At 41.3% G+C, this 23050-nt stretch overlaps 1 protein-coding gene and 1 pseudogene across 6 annotated transcripts in view; both read left to right on the forward strand.

Annotated features, from left to right (window-relative positions):
- The window catches only part of VWA3B (von Willebrand factor A domain containing 3B), a 224625-nt gene that overhangs the window by 117907 nt on the left and 83668 nt on the right, over positions 1-23050 (forward strand). For all 6 annotated transcript variants that reach the window (XR_008522064.1, XR_008522066.1, XR_008522065.1 and 3 more), the window contains exons 13-14: positions 12223-12321; positions 18074-18256. Coding sequence is in view for 3 of the 6 variants with exons in the window: in XM_024242354.2 (XP_024098122.2) it covers positions 12223-12321; positions 18074-18256 (282 nt within the window). In the remaining 3 variants the exon portion in view is untranslated. The remainder of the gene's footprint in view (positions 1-12222; positions 12322-18073; positions 18257-23050) is intronic.
- LOC103889497 (ATP synthase subunit beta, mitochondrial-like) lies at positions 2654-8127 on the forward strand (annotated as a pseudogene).

Below are 23050 nucleotides of genomic sequence, written 5' to 3' on the forward strand. Positions count from 1 at the left end.
ACAATAAGCATGCCTACTCTTTGCTTTGAAGAGAGACAGTATTTCTGTTTTCCAAGGCTGTTCCCTATATATACATCTTGAAAAGATAAACCAGAGCAGACAGCACGTCTGTTGCAAGATATGTAGAAATACATGAGACCCATGGGAAATGGTTTCCAACAATAAGTTTTCACTTCATTTGAATATAAATAAATATCTAGAAGTGAGATTGCTGGCCAGTATGCTAAGCGTATGTTTAACTTTATAAGAAACTGCCAAACTGTTTCCCAATGTGGCTGTACCGTTTTGCATTCCCGTCAGCAATATATGAGAGTTACAATTACTTTACATCCTTTCCAGCTTTTGATGTTGTCAGGTTGTTTTATTTTAGACATTCTAATATGGCTGAAAGATGTCTCGTAGTAGCCTATTGTACTTTCAATTGCATTTACTTAACACTCATCTTTACATGCTTATTAGCCATCTGTATGTATGTCTTCTTTGGTGAAATATCTGTTCAGATATTTTGCCCATTTTTTAATTGAGTTGTTTGTTTTCTTAAGATTGAGTTTCTTCAGGCTGGGCGTGGATATGGATAATAGCTGGAGTCAGGCCAGGCACGGTGGCTCACGCCTGTAATCCCAGCACTTTGGGAGGCCGAGGCAGGCAGATCATGAGGTCAGGAGTTCGAGACCAGCCTGGCCAACATGGTGAAACCCCATCTCTACTAAAACGACAAAAAATTAGCTGGGCGTGGTGGCAGGCGCCTATAGTCCCAGCTACTCAGGAGGCTGAGGCAGGAGAATGGCGTGAACCCGGGAGGCTGGAGATTGCAGTGAGCCGAGACCACGCCACTGCACTCCAGCCTAGGTGATACAGCGAGACTCCATCTCAAAAAAAAAAAAAAAGATTGACTTTCTTCATATATTCTGCACATAAACTTTATCAGACTTACAATTTGCAAGTATTTTCTCCCAATCTATGTCTTTTCATTCCCTTAATAGGGATTTTCACTGTGTATAAGTTTTTAATTTTGATAAAGTCCAAGTTGCCAAGTTTTCTTTACGGATTGTGCTTTTAGACCCATAGCTAAACACACTGCAGTCTTGCAGGTTTTCTCTTGTTTTCATCCTCAAATGTAATGGTTTTACATTCTGTGTTTAAGAATAGGGTACATTTTGAGTTCATTTTTGTATAAGGTGTGCGGCAGGATCCAGCACTGTTTGTCTAAGTAACTATCCTCTCTCCTTGGAATTACCATTGCTTCTTGTCAAAAATCATTTGACTATATCTGTGTGGGTCTATTTTTGTTTCATTGAACTATTAATAGGTGTCTGTTCTTTTACCAACATCACATTGTCTTTACTATTGCGACTTTATACTGAGTCTTGAAATCAGCTAACCTGAATCCTCTAGCTTTGTATTTCCCTCCAAATTTTTTTGGCTGTTATATAGTTCCTTTGACCTGCCTTGTACATTTCAGAATCAGTTGTTGAAATCTACAAAACAGTATGCTAGGATTTTGATTAAGATTGCCTTAAGTCTATAGATCAGATTCAAGAGAATTGACATCTAACACTGTGTACCTCTAAATTTATTTGGGTCTTTTTTGTTACTATTGTAAATAGTACTTTTTAAATTATAAATTTTAATTCTTTATTACGATTGATTTTTGTATACTGACCTTATTTCTTTTGACATTGCTAATCTTACTTACCTGCTCTGGGAACTTTGTTGTAGATTACTTGGGATTTCCAATGATGTTAGGTATGAATAGAGATAATTTTATTTTTTCCTATCCAACCCGTATAGTGTTTATTTCTTTCTCTTGCCTTAATGCACTGGCTAAGACTTTCAGTATGATGTTTAACAGGAGTGGTGAGAGAGAACGTACTTGCCTTGCTCCTGATATTAGAGGGGAAACATTCAATCTTTCACTATTAAATACTTTGCTAGCTGTGAGTTTTTTAGTTTTTTTGTAGACGTGCTTTATCTTGTTAACCAATTTCCCTTTTATTCTTGTTTTTTGAGGATTGTTACCATAAACAAATATTGGATTTTGTAAAATGTGTTTTCTGCGTCTGTTGAGCTTTTAATTTTGATGAAGCCAAGTTGCCAAGTTGAACTTGGCAGATCTGTTGTCTTTTAATATGGTGAACTACATTGATTTGTTTTTAAATATTAAATTGGCTTTGCATTCTGGGATAATCTCCACTTGTTCAAGATGTATTATAGATTGAATATATTCTGCATTAAATTTGTTAACCTATCTTGTTGAGGTTTTTTGTCTATATTCATGAGGAATATTGGTCTGTAGATTCTTTTCTTAGAAATTGTTGTCTAATCTTGGTATCAGGCAATGCTGGCCTCATAATATGGGTTAGAAAATATTCCACATTCTTTTTTTCTGAAAGGGGTTGTACAGAATTGATATGATTTTTCCTTAACTGTTTGGTAGAATTTACCAATGAAACCATCTGGGCCTCTTTTTTTTGTTAGAAGTTTTAAAACTATGAAATCAATTTCTTTAATTGATATAGGACTATTCAGATGATCTGTACCTCTGTGAGTTAGTTTTGGTCATTTGTTTCTTAGAAGGAAGCAGCCCATTTCTTCCATAAGGTTGAATTTATGAGCATAGAATTGCTCACAGCATTCCCTTATCATTTCGTTAATGTTTGTGGGGTCTGTAGTGATGTTTGATATTGGTAATTTTTGTCTACTGCCTTTTTTTCTTTGTTAGTTGGAAGAGCTTTTTTTATTTTTCTTTCAATTTTGTTAATTTTTTCGGGAAACCAACTTTTTGTTTCTTTGATTTTCTAATTTTTAACAAATGTTTTAAATTGTATCAATTCCTGCTATCTTTATTATTTTTCTCCTCCTACTTGCTTTGTTTTTTTAAATTAAATCTCCATTTCTTAGATCTAAGAATTTAATGATATAAATACCACCCCCAGCTACTGCTTTAGCTGTTCCAACAAATTACATTTTATAACTATTTTTGTTCAGTTCAAGATGTCAGTTCTAAAGACTCTGCCTAATCTTAGGTCCTGAAGATGTTTTCCCCTGTCCTTTTTTCTAGAAGTTTTATAATTTTGTTTGATAGTTAAGTCTATGATCTGTTTTGAATTAACATTTGTATAAGGTGTGAGATCTAGGTTGAGGTTTATTTATTTATTTATTTATTTGAGACGGAGTTTCACTCTTGTCACCCAGGCTGGACTGCAGTGGCATGATCTCGGCTCACTGCAACCTCCGCCTCCCAGGTTCAAGCGATTCTCCTGCCTCAGCCTCCAGAGTAGCTAGGACTACAGGCATGTACCACCATGCCTGGCTAATTTTTGTGTTTTTAGTAGAGACGGGGTTTCTCCATGTTGGCCAAGATGTTCTTGATTTCCTGACCTTGTGATCTGCCCGCCTTGGCCTCCCAAAGTGCTGGGATTACAGGCGTGAGCCACCGCACCTGGCCGGTTTATTTATGTTTTGCCTATGAATGTGCAATTCTTGTGACACCATTTATTGAAAAGGCTATTCCTCCTCTATTGAATTGTTTTTGCTCATTTGCCAAAAATCAGTTGAATATGTCTGCAGGTCTTTGTATGGGTTCCCTGTTCTGTTCTATTGTTACATGTGTTAATGTCTCCATTAGGACCACACTTTCTTGATAGCTATAGCTGTATAGTGAGCTTTAAGATCAAGAACAACTACTCCTACTTTACATTTCTTTTTTTGAATTGTTTTGGCTATTCTTGGGCCTTTATTTTCCATGTAAAAATTGAAAACAAACTTCTTTATGCCTATTGAAAACCTTGCTGACATTTGGATAGAAATTGCATTAAACCTATAGCTCCAATTAGGAAGAATTGGCATCTTTATTGTGTTAATTCGTCTATTCCATGAATACAGTACGTCTCTCCGAGTATTTAGGTCTTTGATTTATTTCATCAGAATTTTATAATTTCAGCATACAGCTCTTGTACCTGTTTAAGTATATACTAAGTATTGTAATTTTTTGGAGCAATTGTAAGTGGTGTTGCACTTTTTATTTTGGTTTTCACTTATTTGTTTTCAGTGTGTGGAAACGCAGTTGGTTTTCATGTGTGGATTTTGCATCTTTTGACCTTAGTAGGCTTACTTACTATTTCGCTTTTTGTTTTTTGTGTATGGTTAGCCCTCCATATCTGCAAGTTCTGTATCTGTGGATTCAACCAACTATGGATTGAAAATATTTGGGAAAAATAAATGGTAAAAATCATAACAATACAACAATAAAATATAATACAAAACTTAACAGATATAACAACTACTTACATAGCATTTACATTTTGTTAGATATCATAGGTAATCTGCAGATTATTTAAAGTATACATGAGGATTGTGTAGGTTATGTGCAAATACTATGCCATTTTATATGAGACTTGAGCGTCCTCGGATTTTGGTGTCCATGGGGTTGGGGGCGGATCCTGGAACCAGTCCCCCACAGATACTAAGGGACAACTGTAGTTTTCAGGATTTTCTATGTAGATAATTGGGTAGTCTGCAAATAGACAGTACTATTTTTTTTTTCCAACCTCTATGATTTATTCCTTTGCCTTATTGCAGCGGATAGAACTTCCAGTACTACATTGAATAGGTATGTTGAGAGCAGACATACTTGCCTTTTTCCCAATCATAAAGGACAAGAATTCAGTCTTCTCCCATTAAATATGATGTTAGCTGCAAGCTTTTTGTACATGCTCTTTATGAAATTGAGAAAGTTTCATTCTATTCCTAATGTACTGAATTTTTATACTGAATGAAGGTTGCATTTGCCAAATCCTTTTCTGTGCAAATTGATATGCTCACATGATCTTTTTTTTGAATTTTGAACCAACTCTGAATACATAGAATGTGACTTGGTCATGATGTATTATTCATTTTATACATTGTTGGATTAAATTTGCTAATATTTGTTGAGAACTTTTGTGTCTAGGTTCATGAGAGATGTTGGTTTATAGGCTATTTGTGTGTTTGCTGTCTTTGTCTGCTTTGCGTATCAGTGTAATACTGGCCTCATAGAGTGAGTTGGGAAGTATTCCCTCCCCTTCTATTTTCTGGAGGGGATTGTGTAAAACTTGTGTTAATTCTCCTTTGAATGTTTGATGAAATTATCTAGTGCGGCTAGGCGTGGTGGCTCACACCTGTAATCCCAGCACTTTGGGAGGCCAAGGCAGGCAGGATCACCTGAAGTCAGGAGTTCAAGACCAGCCAGGCCAACATGGCAAAACCCCATCTCTACTTAACATACAAAAACTAGCCGGGCATGGTGACAGATGCCTGTAATCCCAGCTACCTGAGAGGCTGGGGCAGGAGAATCGCTTGAACCCAGAAGCAGAGGCTGCAGTGAGCCGAGATGACGTCACTGCACTCCAGCCTGGGTGACAGAGAGAGACTCTGTCTCAATAAATAAATAAATTAATCAATTCTCTAGTGCAACCATATGGACACAGATACTTCTTTTCGGGGGCTTTTTAATTACAAATTCAATTTCTTTAATAAGCATAGAACTATTCAGGTTGTCGGTTTCATCTTGGTAGAGTTTTGATAGTTTGTGGTTTTTGGAAAAGTGTTCAGTTTTTTCTAAACTGTTGAATTTATGAGCATAAAGTTTTTCATAATATTCTCTTATTGTCCTGTCAGTGACTGCGAGAGATGTTGTAATAGGCCCTGTTTTATACTTGATGTTGGTAATATGTGTCTTTTTATCTTGCAAATCTTGCTAGAAGTTTGTCAACTTTATTGATTCTTTTTAACAACCAGCCTTTTGTTTTATCAATTTTCTCTATTGTTTTACTATTTGAATTTTATTAATTTCTGTTCTTTATTATTTACTTCTTTCTGCCTGCTTTGAGTTTATTTTGCTCTTGAGTTTAATTTTCTAAGTTCTTGAGGTAGGAACATAAATTATAGTTTTGGCATATTTTTATTTTACTGTAAGTAAGTTTTTAGTACCATAAATTTTCCTGCCAGAATTATGTTGGTATATCCCACAGATTTTAAGCAAAACAGCTTAATTTTCATTCAGTACTATTTAATTTTTAATTCTCTTTGTGATTTCACTTTTGGGCCATTAATTATTCAAAGCATGTTTTAAAATTTCCAAGTGTTTGTGGAAATTTTCATGTTGTCTTTCTGTTATTAATTTCTATTTTGATTCCACTATAGTCAGAGGGCATACTCTGTATGATTTCAAATCTTTTAAATTTGTTAAATGTTTTTCTGTGACTCAAGATATGGTCTATTTATGCAAATGTTCAATGTTTGTTTGAAAAGAACGTGCAGTGTTTTGTTGGGTGGAATATTCTATAAATCTCAATTAGATCTGGTTAGTTGACGGTATTGTTCAATTCCTTTCCATCCTTGCTGATTGGTTAGTTGTTCTGTCAATCATTAAGAGTGGGATATTGGGCAACACTCAGTCTCCACCCAAACTCTACCATGTTGAGTTCTGTCGGTCATGTCTGCTGCCTCAGCCTCAAGGGCCTTGCAGGAACTCAGCCCTTCAGTGTTGCTACCCCAAGCTCAGGTCTTGCCATGGGCCACTCTGGCAGCAATCCAATCTACCAGGAAATATGGGCATAAACATCACCTTTGCTGAAGACAGGCACCACCACTGGGTGTATTGTGGTGGTCATTGATGCGGTAGTGGATGTCCAGTTTGATGAGGGACTACCATCTATTCTAAATGCCCAGCAAGTACAAGGCAGGGAGACCAGGCTGGTTTTGGTGGTGGCCCAGCATTTGGGTGAGAGCACAGTAAGGATTACGCTATGGATGATACAGAAGACTTGTTTAGAGACCAGAAAGTCCTGGACTCTGGTGCACCAATCAAAAGTCCTGTTGGTCCTGAGACTTTGAGCAGAATCATGAACATCATTGAGAGCCTACTGATGAAAGAGGTCCCATCAAAATGAAACAGTTTGCTCCCATTTATGATGAGGCTCCTGAGTTCATGGAAATTAGTGTTGAGCAAGAAATTCTGGTGGCTAGTATCAAAGTTGTGGATCTCCTTGCTTCCTAGCCAAGAGTGGCGAAATTGGGCTTTTTAGTGGTGTTAGAGTTGACAAGATTGTACCCATCATGGAGCTAATCAACAATGTTGCCAGAGCCCATGGTGCTTACTCTGGGTTTGCTGGTGTTTTTGAGAGGACCTGTGAGGGCAATGACTTATATTATGAAATGACTGAGTCTGGTGTTGTCAACTTAAAAGATGTTACCTCCAAGGTAGTGCTGATGTACGGTCAAATGAGTGAACCACCTGCTACTCATGCCCAGGTGTCTCTGACTGGACTGACTGTGGCTGAATACTTCAGAGACCAAGAAGTTCAAGATGTACTCCTGTTTATTGATAATATCTTTCACTTCACCCATGCTGGCTCAAGGTGTCTGCCTTATTGGGCAGAATCCCTTCTGCTGTGGGCTATCAGCCTTCCCTGGCCAATGACATGGTGGGTATGATGTGGGGAAAGAATTGCCACTACTAAGAGGAGATCTATCACCTCTGTACAGGCTATGTACCTGCTGATGACTCGACTGCCTCTGCTACTTCCTTTGCTCATTTGGATGCCACCACTGTGCTGCCCCATGCTGTCACTGAGCTGGGCATCTATCTACATGTGGATCCTCTGGACTCCATCTCTCACGTCATGGATCCCAACATTGTTGGCAATGAGCATTATAATGTTGCCTGTGGGGTGCAAAAGATTCTGCATGGCTACAAATCCCTCCATACATTATTGTCATAATCCATATTGGGTATGGATTAACTTTCTGAGGAAGACAAGTTGACTGTGTCTTGAATGTGGAAAATACAACATTTCTTGTCTCAGCCATTCCAGCTTGCTGAGGTCATCACAGGTCGTATGGGGAAGTCAGTACTCCTGAAGGAGCCCATTAAAGGATTCCAGCAGATTTTGGTAGGTGAACATGACCATCTCTCAGAACGGGCCTTCAGTGATGGAACCCATTGAAGAAGCTTTGGCAAAAGCTGATACGCTGGCAGAAGAGCACTTATTAAAACTAAGCACTCATCTGCTGTACTGTCCCCCTCCTTCCCCTAATCCAAACAGCTTCAAGTTTCTGTGTAAGCCACATGAGAACCTTGATTGAAAACATGTTCTATCTGAAGAGTATTTAAGGTTTCCAATAAAATGTACACCCCTCAGAAAAAAAAGAATGGTGTATTGAAGACCCGAGCCATAAGACCCTACCTATTTTATCTATTACAACTCTATTATAAAGTAGATAAAAATAGATTTATCTATTTTTCTTTTCATCTCCATCAAATTTTGCTTCATGTATTTTGAAACTTTGTTGTTTGATGTATACACATTTAGGGTTGTTGTCTTCTTGGTGGATTGAGAATTTTATCATCCTAGTGTCCCTTTTTGTCCTTAGTAAATTTTCTTTGTGTTAAAGTCTACTTTATATAATATTAATATACTTATTTTTGCTTTTTTAAAATAAATATTTGCATAATATGTTTTTTCCATCCTTTTACCTTTAACCTATCTATGTTGTTATGCCTGACGTGAGTTTCCTGTAGACAGCATGGATCGGGTCATGTTTTTGTTCACTCTTCAATATCTGTCATGTAATTGGTATATGTAGGTCATTTATATGTAAAGTAATTATTCATATTTAAGAATTAAGTGTCTCATTTTATTTATTTATTATTTTTGTGTGTTTCCTCTGTTTCTCATTTTTCTCTTTTGTCTTGCCTTCCTATGGGTTATTTGAGCATATTTTGGTGTTTCATTTTGATTTATTTATACAGTTTTTGAGTGTATTGCTTTGTATAATTTTCTTAATAGTTCTATGTATTTCCTTATACATATATGTAACTTATCACAGCCTATTATGATATAACTTATCACAGCCTATTGGTGGTTTGCTACTTCAAGTTAAGTGTAGCAACCTTACTTCTATTTAGGTCCCTTTACACTCACCATTTAAAATATATAATTGTCTGAAGTATTTCCTTTGCATGCATTATATGCCATCTTAGATGGTGCCAAACTTTTGCTTCAATCATAAAATGTAACTAAAGAAATCCATGGTGTTAAGGATTATCTATTATGCTTACTTTTATATTTACTCATTCCATTGTTCTTTTTTCTGAAAGTCCAGGCTTTTTTCTTTTCTCGTTCTCTTTCTATATGGAAAGGTTTCATGAACCATTCTTTAAGGGTAGGTCTTCCTGTAATAAATGCATATAGTTTTCCTTCTCCTTCAACCCTGGAGGATATTTCACCAGATAGACGATTCATGGCTGGCAGTTATTTTCTTTCAGCACTTGAAAAATGTGGCACCCCTTCCTCTGGTCTCTATAGTTTCAAATGAGAAACTGCTGTCATTTGAATCGGTGCTCTTTTATAGGTAATGTGTTATTTCTCTTCAGTTTTTTTAGGATTTTTCTTTGTTTTTAGTTTCAGAAATTTAAATACAGTGTGTCTTGGTGTGGCTTTCTTTGGTTTTATCCTATTTGGAATTTGCTTAGCTTCTTGAATTGTAGTTTCTGTATCTTTAACCAAATTTGTTTTTTTGTTTGTTTGTTTTTGAGATGGAGTCTTGCTCTGTCGCCCAGGCTGGAGTGCAGTGGCACGATCTCGGCTCACTGCAAGCTCCACCTCCTGGGTTCACGCCATTCTCCTGCCTCAGCCTCCTGAGTAGCTGGGACTACAGGCGCCCGCCACCACACCTGGCTAATTTTTTGTATTTTTAGTAGAGATGGTGTTTCACCGTGTTAGCCAGGATGCTCTCGATCTCCTGACCTCATGATCTGCCCGCCTCAGCCTCCCAAAGTGCTGGGATTACAGGCATGAGCCACCGCGCCCAGCCAAAATTTGGGGGTTTTTTTTCAGTCATTACTTTTTAAATGCTTTTTAAGTCCCATACTCTTTCCCCTCCTTTTTCTGAAACTTTAATGGTATGAATAGTATTAGCTCTTCCTCATTGTTCCGGAGATTTCTGAGGCTCTGTTGGTATTGGCATCAGTGGGTTGCTTTTCTCATTCAAATGTGATATTTCTGGTTCTTGGTATAATGAGAGATTTTTAAATTATATCTCAGACCATTTGGTTATTATGTTAGAAGACTTTATTTCCACTTATGTCTGTTTATTCGGCGCAGTCGCTGTGTTTGGGTGTAGCGTGTTTGCTCTGGCTTACTTCTGTGGGCTTTTGTTCCAGTGACAATCTCTTTCCCTGAGCCATCTTGTGCTGCTGGGGCCTCCTCAATTCCTGTTTGGTGCTGTCTGCAGGGGTGGAAGACATGTCCCTGGGCTGTGTGCTGTTGCTGGGTGACCTTCCGGGATGGGGAGCAGACCACAGACTAAAAATACAGGAAAAATAAGCCCTTAGCCTAGTAAGTACTCAATAGTTGTTTTATGATTAACATTACTACCGTCGTTTTCCTGGCCGCCTCCTCCTATGGGCTTTACAATTATGGAATTACTTGCTGAATCCTGAACAAGAAAGGAGTCTGGAGCATGCACCATCCTTTCTGTGGTTTCCTGCCTATCCTACTCATCCTTTAAGAGTCTTCCCTGCTGTCTCCCCCAGAAGATGTATTTAGCAACTCACCCAGCTAGAGTATGACACATCCTACACTGGGCATGAACTTTTACAGCTTTTGGCACAGTGTTAGGTCGTCATCTTCTAGGCATCCAACACCATCCTATGAACCCCCTTCAAGGCACAGAATTCGGTCTGGTTTTGTAAGTTATGTCCCAGATCTATCAAAATGCCTGGCACATGGTACTTATCTGCTTACTAAGTATCTATTGAAATGAAAGGGAGTAAAGCTGATGAAGGAGCCTTAGGTGAGAGCAGCTGGGTAGGTCAGGGCATGGGGTTCCCCATCACGGCTGAGTCCGAGAAAGTCTTAATGGGAGGGTGCCCATGGTATATGGTGAGGCTTGAGATGCCTTGGGTGGGGTGGGGGCCGGATGTGTGCTGGATCTTTGTCATTCCTTAGGCTGTCAGTCTCTGCTCCCTTCTTATCCTGATTCTTGGGATGGGGGCAGAGTCTGTTCATCTATGGAAGTTGAAGGGTCTGGCCTCGCTTTAGCTAGGGTGTGGGTAACATGACCCAGGCACCATCAGTCAGAATAACCTCGTAGGCTTTCACTTGAGAGATTGTGACTCCAGATGGCGGGTCCAGCAGAGACAACCTTGGCAGTGGTGGCAGATGCAGACTGATGCAGCTCCTGGGGTGGCAGTGGCAGTGAGCTCTGGTCCATCTCTTGTCAATACTCCCAATGCCAGCGAGGAAAGCCACAGCGTCCAGCACTCTGCAGTGGAACTGCAGCGGGGCCCCCACCAGGCAGCCCTGCAGCAGCCCTGGGGGTCTCGTTCCTGATGAGAGGTCCCAACCCAGGTTATCCTGTCCATTTGTGATGCTGTGAGCCATCCCAATGTCCTTTATCATAAATTCCTTCCTGTTTGAATCAACCACAGTTGGTTTTCTTGTTTACAACTGAAGCTGGAGTGATACAATGGAACTGAGATGAGGGGGATGTTGAAGGAGGCTTTTGGACAGTTCGAAGTCCTGTATCTCTACTAATGGTCCCTTGGTAAGGATCATTTTTGCATATTAAGGAGAGTACATTCCAGTAAATTAATAAGTATCTAAAAATCCATTCCTTTCTATATTGATGAAGTATTTAAGAGATTTTCTAATTTTTAAGTGTTTACTATGATTTGAGAGATTGCTAAAAACAGAACTTGTCAGGTAATGTTAGATATGCCCACATGTACATTGTTAGATTGCTAATGATACCACGCTCACGTTTACCAAATATTGGGTATCATGAATAAATCCTGGTTTGAAACCATTACGGTGCCACAGTGTATTTAGGCTGCATGTTTAAGCTCTGTTGACAGACGAGTGAGCAGTAACTGAGTTAGCATCTCATGTAGAAACACAAAAAAATAAAATTGCATTAAGAGCTCTGTTGTCAAGACAGGAAATCCACAGTCCTGACTTCTAGCAGTCCTTTGACTGCCTGGAAAGAGACTTTTAGGCATACCCTGGGATATGTTTCTTGGAATCACTGGGGTTAAATTATTATCTCAATGTAATTTTAATTTATCTTTCATCTCACAAGTACTTTTTCTTCTTTTTTGGAAGCAGAAACTAAATACTTGTTTGTGAATTCTTTTTTGGGATTCAAGTGTGTCCTTGGTATCTCTTTTTTCCGTAGATTGGAAGCTCCACAAACACCCTGAGTGCCCTGAAAACTGCTTTTGCTGATAAAGAAACACAAGCAATCTACCTTCTGACCGATGGGAGACCTGATCAGGTACTTATCACAGCTGGGAACAAAGAGGGCCTCACTGATGCTCTGAAAGCAAATGCTGGAAATGGGTCTGGGGGACCTTTTCTGCTGCCACCAAAAATCCGTGGAGATATACTTCCTTGGCTTAGGGACTCAGAACTGAGGTGAGAAAATACACTGAGAGATTCCTTTGTCTCTGGAAACTCTGAGGAGAATTTATGAGACAGCAAATGTTGCCTGGTGAGTGTGACACACACCCCTAGCCTGGAGACCAGCCCCACAAAAGGAGACGTCTGCTGTCCACTGAAGACTGGTTTGCATTTTATTACAAATGAAAAGCGAGGAGATTCTTTTTGATTGTTTTTCCTCTGCAGACTCTGAATCTAAACATGTCACTGCATAATGTCCTTGGCTTTACCTCTAACGCTAACTTAGTACTCATTTAAACAAAAACATGCCTTTCTAGCGAAATGTCCTTTGTTTTGTTTAGCCCGACTGGAAAATATTTGAAAAGCTGTAGAGGAGTCTGTTCATCTTCTTTTGAGCTTTGTGAATGAAAGACAAGTACTCCAGGCATCAAATAAATAGAAGGATTTTCAGGCCTGCATAATGTAAATTAGCAGCTAAAGTGAATTAGTGTCAACTCGTGTCCTTCCTTGTGAGATGTTTGCATATGCAGACTGCTAGGCAAATATTCTAAAATATCCTGGGCAAAAAGTTCAGGGCTTAAAGAGAGTAAGCATCTGGATTTTACTGCAGCTTTAGATTTATGGCAGAAAGGGAGTGTGTAAAGTGAAAATTTATTTAAAATTTTTTTTCCTATCAACTTCACTGTGTTTTCTCTTTGGAAGCAGTTCATCGTGTCTCTCTTCTGTTCCATGTGTGGTGCTAGGGTCTGAGGCTATAAAGATGAGTAATAGCTCATCCCTGCCTTTGGGAAGTTTGTGCTTTGGGGAATGTGCTAGATGTATACAGTTTAATACAACACGGGAACAGGGTTGCCTGTGCTATGTCTAGGAGCACAGAGTGATGGATTTTGCTGTACAGATGGAGGGAAGGCCAGGGCAGGTTCCAGCGAGGCGGGGACATTTGAGCTGTGTCTGGAAAGAGAAGAAGGAATCTTTGGAACAGAAGACACTGTTGATGTCCTGGGCAGAAGGGACACAGAGGTGTGGAAATATGCGGGGAGCTCAGAGAAACAAGCTGAGGGCAGGGGCAACGGAAGAAGATCAGGGTGGAGGTGAAAAACGTTGGGTTGAGGGAGAATGTGGAAGTCCTTGAATGCCACATTAGAAGGATAGTGTCACCACAGAGAGGAACTCTTGGAGGAGCCGCCCATCCTACCCATCTGCATCTCAGAAACATGCCTCAGTTGTGCCAAGGAAAGGCTGGCGCTGCCACGGCCTGCTGCTGGGTCCTTGATGAAAGCTGGGAAGGACCTAGCCTCAGGTGGGAGCAGCAGGAATGGGAGGAGGGGACTGCCTCCAGACGTGAGCCGCAGGAAGCAACATCAACAGGACCCCATGGCCAGTTTGGAAGCAGTGAGCAAGAGGTGAGGAGAAGGTAGGAACAAGGCAGAAAGGAGTCAGGATGACTGATTCCTGGTTTACAATGATTTTGATATTAACGGATTGAAATGCAGATTTCAAGAAGAGGCAAGTAGGCTTGGGGGTGGCTGGTGGAGGAAGCTGTGTTTGCGAACCTCTAGTGAGTGCATGGGTGTCTAGAAGTCCCTAGAAATATGGAGCTGGAGTTTGGGGACAGTTTGGGCTGAAGATTCTGACTTGAGAGACATCTAGGCAAGTCAAGGTGTATTTTTCTTTTTAATATACTCTTACTGGTTTTTAAAATTGTTTACACTATGGACAATTTGGAAAACACAGATAAGCATTAAAAAGGAGAAAATGTGGTTGGGTGGGGTGGCTCACTCCTGTAATCTCAACACTTTGGTAGGCTGAGGCAGGAGGATTGCTTGAGCCAGGAGTTCAAGACCAGCCTGGTCTTGAACCCTGGTATTGAGACCCTGTCTCTACAAAAAATTTTAAAATTAGCTCGGCATGGTGGTGTGCACCTGTAGTCCCAGCTACTCAGAAGGCTGAAGTAGGGGGATCATTTGAAACCAGGAGTTCAAGGATGCAGTGAGCTATGATCGCGCTACTGCACTCCAGCCTGGGCAACAGAGCCTGTCTCTAAGAAAAAAATGAAACAAACAAACAAACAAACAAACAAAAAAAGGAAAAAATTTAAATCACTGATAATTGAATTTTGTGGTTTTTTTCCCATCTAAAATATCCCATGCATTTTTCCAAGTCATGAAAAATTCTTCAGGAGCATCCTTCTCAATGACTGCATCGCATTCTGTTATATGAATTTAATAAAACTTGTACCTTAAAGCTATTTTTGTTTAAATTTTGAATAGTAATGCATTCTAATGCATTCTTTTCTACCTTCGTAGAAAAGCATAGGTAGAGAAAATTCTCCCTCTCACCCCTTTCACCAGCTAGGAGGCAACTGATGTAATTAGTTTTTTTGTATCTCCTTTCAGAGATGGTTTCTGTTATACAGCAAAAATGTATTCATATATATTTCCTCTTTTTTACAAAAACAAATGTTAGCCTATTATACACATGATTCTGCACCTTTATTCGTCAAACAGTATACCTTGGAGATGGCTTCATATCATTTCATAAAGAGCGTCCTCATTCTCTTCTAGGTTCCATCACATGGCTATCCCATCACTTATTTAGCTAGTCCCCTGCAGATTGTTTTTGAGCTTTCTGTTTTACACAGTCTTGCCAAAGGAACTCTGTGCATATATTGGTTTGCATGTGAGTGAGTATATCTGTAGTGTAAATTCTGAGAAGTGGACTCAGCTGCAAGGTCCATGTTTTGATCGATACTGCCGAATAGCAACCCCCAAAGAGGATTTCACAAGCAACATCCCCACAAACAGTGTATTGACAAGAATTCTTGATCTACAGTCTAGTACGGACTTCTGAGGCTCTGGAATCTCCCAATAATATATATGAAAATACACTCAAAATTTTTTTTTTCTGGAGAGAAGATTGATATATTTCACCAGATTCTGAAGGTCTACTCAAAGATGGAGAATCAAGGATATGGATAATACCTGGAGTCAGGCCAGGCGTGGTGGCTCATGCCTGTAATCCCAGCACTTTGGGAGGCTGAGGCGGGCGGATCACAGGGTTAGGAGATCAAGACCATCCTGGCTAACACAGTGAAACCCTGTCTCTACTAAAAATACAAAAATTAGCTGGGCGTGGCAGCGTGCGCCTGTAGTCCCAGCTGCTGGGGAGGCTGAGGCAGGAGAATGGTGTGAACCCGGGAGGTGGAGCTTGCAGTGAGCCGATACCACGCCACTGCACTCTAGCCTGGGCAACAGAGCGAGACTCCATCTCAAAAAAAAAAAAAAAAAGAAAAAGGTGGAGTCAGAAATGTGCAAATTACCCCAAACATAATTTAGAAACTTTTTTTTTTTTTTTTGAGACGGAGTCTCTCTCTGTTGCCCAGGCTGGAGTGCAGTGGCACGGTATAGGCTCACTGCAAGCTCCACCTCCCAGGTTCACACCATTCTCCTGCCTCAGCCTCCCCAGCATCTGGGACTACAGGCACATGCCGGCACGCCCAGCTAATTTTTGTATTTTTAGTAGAGACAGGGTTTCACCGTGTTAGCCAGGATGGTCTTGATCTCCTGACCTTGTGATCTGCCCGCCTCGGCCTCTCAAAGTGCTGGGATTAAAGGTGTGAGCCACTGCGCCCGGCCAATTTAGAAACTCCTGAGGACTTCCGAATTCAACACCGGCAAAAGGACTGCCTTTTCGACACACGTGGTCTATTTTTGCATTATTCCTTGGATTCTCTCAAAAAGGCAAATTGATATTTGATATTCATGTTCTGTGTAGAATATATTGAGATGTACCACTCAATTTCCATTTTTTGCTTTTGAATTTTCACTGGCTTTATAGGAACTGAATGTGTAAGGCCTGCATTATTATTCCAAATATTCAGCAGAATTTTCTCCTTGGGAGAATAGACACAGATGCTGTTCTGGATCAGTTACATGGACACTAGCTTCCTGCCTGCTTATTAAATGTCTGAGAGAGCATTATAAAGTGACATAGTCTTTAAAATTAAGCAGGTCAAAAATTAAGTGGGTTCTAGAAATATTAGTCTTCATTAAAATGGAATCATATACACATTGGATAAGTGTCCTTTGGTGGGCATCCATAGTGTAAGCTGGCAGGGTCTTTGCTGGGAACAGCCCCATGAAGCTTTGGCTGTGGTCATTTTGGGAATTCTTTGAAGTTAGGGGCTGGCCTGGACTGGAATCAAGAAAATGGACATGATAAAGGCATGTGCACCATCCTAAATAAAACTAATGGCTAAAGCCTTAGCATAGGGTATGTGAGGGCAGGAGGATGGGGAAGGTGCAGGTTGATCAACCTGCACATGCACAAACAGACCTCCTTCCGGCAGGGAGGAGATGGAATCTCGGCCTTTCTTGCCACTCCAGCTGATGTGTGTGGAGCCCTGGATGCACAGCTGTTTAGACTCGGAGCAGAGGGAACTGGGGAAAGTGGCTCAGGTGTGCCGCCTGGCCTTATCCTAGGCTGACAGCAGCTCCTGGCAAATAAAAGGTGCTCAACAAATATTTGTGGAATGCCTTCCAGGGAACATCACCTCATTTACTCCTCACAGCAGCCATTTAAGGAGGGAGTATCAGTTCTGAGCCACAAATGAGGAAACTCACATTAGACAGGACATGCCCTACGCCATTCAGATGGGCAGTGCTGGATGAGCTTCAAGCCCAGGTCTCTTAGCTCTGGAGCTGTTTCCATCATTCCATACAGCTGAAGACAGTGTAAGTGGGAGAGACTGTCATGTGTATCACTGTAAGCCCCACACCTGCACCCAGTCTCAGGTGGTCCCTTCATGCTAAACTGGCATGATGTTCAAGTGCCCCAGGATGGTGCTGGGGAGCTGGGCAGAGGGTGGGGGTTCCCCTCAATGGCAGAGGGAGATCCATCCCTACAATGGGAAACAGCCATTCCTGTCCTCCTGCCCCCTCCCTGCTGAGGAGTCCTTTCGCTGGTTTATATCCTCAGAGCTTTGAAGAGAAGAGTCAGAAAGTTGAAGCAAACCTCTCACCACCGCAGACTGACTAACCATGCCCCTTTCCAGCACTCATTCCAGCAGCTTCTCTGGGCTGTGGAGTGTGGGCCCACTCCCTGTCTAGCTCCTGTGTATAGTGAAGAAGCCTCTCTCAGCTCTTGGACTCCTTAATCTATTCCTCACAGAGCCTGCCTGCTTTCTTCAGTTTCTAAGATGAATGCCCAGCACATGGGAAGACCTTTAATAAACATGTCTTCCTTCACTCTCTGTGGGAAGCAGTTGACCATAGCATGTTGGAAGCCGGAAATTGCTCTTTTGTAGCCCAGCACTTTAAATGCATGGACTCTAAGTTCAGGCACACCTAAAGTTGAGTGACTTGGTTGGCCGAATCTTTCTCCTAGCTTCTTTGTCCCACCCAACTGAGAGACCTCAGAGCCAAGGCCCATGTCTTATGGATCATTGTACTCTCACCATTGGGCAGTCTTTATTTACTGAACTGAATCGACATGTTTTTAAGAAGCCACTCACCACTGTATATGGAATTACTATTTGAGTATCTGTAGTAAATACTAAGGATTTTCATATTCTTTTCTTTTCTCTTTCCATCTCCCTTCCCCCGCCCCCCCAAAACTTATTGTTTCAGCCACCTGAAACGGTTATAGACCAGGTCAAACTTTTTCAGGAAATTCCTATTTATACCATCTCCTTCAATTACAACGATGAGATTGCAAACAGGTTTTTGAAAGAGGTTGCTGCTTTGACTGGAGGAGAGTTCCATTTTTATAATTTTGGTTGCAAGGATCCCACTCCTCCAGAGGCTGTTCAGGTAAGAGCTTGGTGGGCCAAGAAGGGAGTGTTCATTTATTTGAGCATTACAGGCTGGCGGTCCCTGGATAATACCTTCGTTGAGAAAATAGCGACCATAAAGATAACTAAGTCAAAAAAATGATTCGCTTAACAATGAGTGTACCAGTGTTTCTCAGAATGTAGCCCAAGGACCACCTGAGCTAGGGCACCTGAGTAGATTCCTGCATCCCATTTCAGAGATGCTAAAGCAGGTTGTAGGCATAGAGGCCCAGGAATTATAAATTAATGTATATTTTTTTATTCTAAGCTTTTTATTACAGAAAGTTTCAAACATTACACAAAAATAGAAGCATATACAGACCTCCATGTACCTATAATTTAAATTCAACAATTATCAATATTTTGCCAAACTTTAAGAATCTGTGTTTTTAACAAGGATACCCAGGGAGCTATATGTGAAGTTTGTTAATCACTTCTATACATAGATATTTGTAGAAAACGAAACAATGTCAGATGTAGGTGGTTAGTTGCTTGCTGACCTCTCAGACTATATAACCATTTGACCACCTGATAAAGCAATTTATTCTAATAGGCTAATGGGAGAAAGCAAATAAAATTCTGTTCTCTCATCCTTCAGACTTGGCCTGTGCATATGCATTTCACGGATGCCCTTCTAGGGTGTGTGTTTTTTGTTTTATGTTCTGATAAGTGACTTTAAATCCAGATTCAGTGGGTAGCAGGACAAGTCAGAATACTGATCAGTGCTTCATGTGAGTGAACTACCTGAGACTAGGGAATGAATCATCCAGAAAGCACTGGAGGGACCAGTGCTTTAAGCTCACAGAGGGCTGGGAAGAGTGCTCCCATTAGCGAGGACTGAAAACTTCATAACCCTTTGGGCATTGGGTAAAGTACACAGGAGGGTCTTGCCTTGGTAGTGGGAGCAACCAAACACTCTGCTTCCACCTAGCAAATCTTAAATGCAAGGCCTGAAAGGATCAAACTGTTTCCAACTAACTTAACTGCATCCCAGAATAAACCCCAAGAATAATTACAAGAAAACAAAAATATTCACCACCTAAAAAAGTAAACTCAGCAATGCCTAGCACACAACCGAATATTACCAGGCATGCGAAAAAGTAGGAAAATCCAGACCCATAATGAGGAGGAAAAACAAACTGAAGACTTAAAATGTACCCAGAACTCAATGTTACTATTAGAGCATTAAAACAGTTCTTGTAACTGTGGGGGAGACATGAAAGGTACAAGTAAGACAAAAATTAAACTAGCAATGAAAAATACATGGAATGGGATGAACAGCAGATCAGACATTGCATAACACAAGACTAGTGAATTGGAAGGCAGCAATAGAAACTATCCAAAATGTAACACAGAAGAAAGAGAATTCAAATTAAAAAAAAAAAAGAAACAAACCAAAACAAAAAACAGAGCATCAGTGAGTCGTGGAAAAATCCAAGCAGTCTAATAAACACAAAACTGAAGCAACAGTGGCCAAAAATTTTCCAAATTGGATTACGGCTGTAAACACACAGATTCAAAAGAACCTCAATGAATCCCAAGCACGAGAAACATAAAGAAAACCCGAAGGCAGAATCAAACTTTCCAGAAGCAATGACAAAGAGAACATCTTAAAATAATAGAAAGAAGACACACTGTGCACAGAGGAACAGTAGTGAAGATGACAGCAGATGTCTCATCAGAAATAATGCAAGTAAGGAGACAGTGGAGAAACATGTTTAAAATACTGAGAGATTGTCCACATAGAGTCTATGCAGACTGAAAATATCTTTCAAAGCAGAAGATAAAATAGACTTTTTAAGATATATAAAAACGGTCAGGTGCAGTGGCTCACACCTGTAATCTTAGCAGTTTGGGAGGTTGAGGTGGGCAGATTGCTTGGGCTCAGGAATTCAAGACCAGCCTGAGCAACATGGCAAGACCTCACCTCTACAAAAAATATAAAAAGTAGCTGGGCATGGTGGTTTGCACCTGTAGTTCTAGCTACTTTGGGGGGGCTGAAGTGGGAGGATCACTTGAACCCGGGAGGCAGAGGCTGCAGTGAGCCGAGATCGCACCACTGTACTCCGGCCTGGGCGACAGAGTGAGAACCTGTCTCATAAAAAAAAAAAAAAAAAAAAAAAAAAAGATACAAAAAAACTAAAAGAATTCGTCACCATCAAGCGTGCGGTACCAGAAACATTAAAGGGGAGTACTTTAGACAGAAGGAAAACCTTACCAGATAGAAATATGAGTCTATGCTAAGGAATAAAAAGCATTGGTAAAGATGATGCTAACTGCATAGGTAAATATGTAAAAAAAATTCTTATTGCACAATTATAAGAAAAAGTGCAGGATAGACTTCCAGTTCCAGCAAAGATAGAGTAGTGCCATCCCTTGTAGGTTCACCATCTCAAAACCAGAAAGCCCTGGTTATAACTCCAAAAGAGGACAAAGGACTCATTGTCCCATCATTCTTCAACCATTGTGGAAGACAGTGTGGCGATTCCTCAAGAATCTAGAACCAGAAATACCATTTGACCCAGCAATCCCATTACTCAGTATATATCCAAACGAATTTAAATCATTCTACTATAAAGACACATGCACACATATGTTTATTGCAGCACTATTCACAATAGCAAAGACATGGAACCAACCCAAATGCCCATCAATGATGGACTGGATAAAGAAAATGTGGTACATATACACCATGGAATACTACGCAGCCATAAAAAGCAATGAGATCGTGTCCTTTTCAGGGACATGGATGAAGCTGGAAGCCATCATCCTCAGCAAACTAATACAGGAACAGAAAACCACACACCGCATGTTCTCACTTATAAGTGGGAACCGAACAATGAAAACACATGGACACAGGGAGGGGAACATCACACACCTGGGGCCTGTTGGGGGTGGGGCAGAGGGACGGAGAGCATCAGGACAAATAGCTAATGCTTGTGAGGCTTAATACCTAGGTGACAGGTTGATAGGTGCTACAAACCACTGTGGCATACATTTACCTATGTAACAAACCTGCATGTTCTGCACATGTATCCTGGAACTTAAAGTAAAAAAAAAAAAAAAAAAAATGACACTCATTGTTGTATCGTTCTCCAAGTTCTAAGGTCCCTTGGCAATGAGTCCTTGGGACTTTATTTCTATTCATATATCCCAGACAAGGCACTGCAGAAGCCTCTCCAACCTGGGATCTCCAACAAGCACTGACAAAAAATGCTCCAGGAAAAGCCTGTTCCCCACGACCCCTGCCCCAGCCAAATGACTGGGAAGAGCACGGCTTAACAACAGAAAACCTTTTTGGCAATACCTGTCCTGCTCCAGTCATATACCATGGAAAACTGCAACCTCTCCCCTGGGATTTCAGTGGTGCCAAACAGGGAGCTAATCTTTCACCCACTCTCTTGCGTCATGGAAGCGAGTGACTGTGCTCTGATCCCCCTGCCAAGTGGAATAGTAGAGCTGACCGGGGAGCTAAACTTCCATCCCTACGTGGTGGAAGCAGGCAGCAATGCTCTGATTTCCCTGCTGAGGCTGTGTCAGTGAGGCTTAGTGGAAAGCTCATTCTCCTTCTGGAAGCAGGTGGTGCTTACATTCTCCTACTAGGGTAATATCAGAGGAACTGAGTGGGAAGCTGATCTTTCATCCCTGCAAGGGCAGGAGCAGCAGTGCTCTGAGTCCCCCACCAGGGTAGCGTCCATGGTGCCCAGTGTCAAGCCAACCCTCCACTCCTCTCAGGCAGCACAACAACCTAATCAGGCAGTGTCAGGCCAGTCTAGTCACTGTTGTGCTTCGCCAGAGTCCTCATGTCAGCAGGACTCAGCATGAAGCTGAGCCTCTACAAAGACCCATTATCAATGAACGTGAAAAAGGAAGCAAGCTGGGGAAAGGCCACACTCTGCTTTCCCCCATCTGTGGTGTTAGTAATGGGAAGCCTCACCTCCACACTCACACAACAGCATGAGACCAAAGGAGAAAGTGTGAAACAGGACTAGCCCCCACGGTGGTCCTCCCCGTAATGTCAGCAGGGCCCCAGTGGAGGACTGAGGCTCTGCTTCCATTCAGCATCGACGAGACTGAAGGAGGTAGCACTCGGTGGGCTACTCAGTACCCTATCAACTCCCTACCCTTAAGAGAAAACTGTCCCACAAAAGAAAACTGTCCCACAAAAAGACAGTTGAACTCTTAATCCCGCCACTCTGACAGCTCACCTTGACAAAAATAGCTGGGAAAGCTCACCAGATACATAGTTATGCCCAAGTGAAAGTGAAATTGATCTATAACAGTCCCCACACATATAAGAAGTACACCAGAGGAGGACGTTTACTTGGATAGGTGGGCAGAGCTTGCTAAAGGGACACAGCTGCCAGTGGCCCATCTAGGAAGCCTCGTTGTCTCTGCAGGCCTGAGACTCTCCTCTCCTGCAGAGACATATCAGAGTGCATGGGAAGAACAGGCAGGAGAGGCCCAGCTAGAACCAGTGGCCCCTTGCAGAAGGCTCTTTGTCCCTGTGGGCCAAGGGCTCTCCTACCCTACCCAGTGACACGGGAACACCTGGAGGACAGCAGGGGAGGTTCCAAGAGACACCTGAAAGCCTGATGGAGGGAAACCCCTCCTGTCTCTTCAGGCAGCACCAGCAGGGACCAGTGGGATCCAGAATGGCACCAGATTAGCAAAGAAGACCAAGATAATACCAAAAGCTTCTGAACATCAAACTGCCATTGGAGCAGAGACCCACAAAAGTAGGACAAATCCCACATGCTAAATTTAAGCAGGG

The sequence above is a fragment of the Pongo abelii genome, chromosome 12 (assembly GCF_028885655.2).
Source record: "Pongo abelii isolate AG06213 chromosome 12, NHGRI_mPonAbe1-v2.0_pri, whole genome shotgun sequence".
Classification (NCBI taxonomy): Eukaryota; Metazoa; Chordata; class Mammalia; order Primates; family Hominidae; genus Pongo; species Pongo abelii.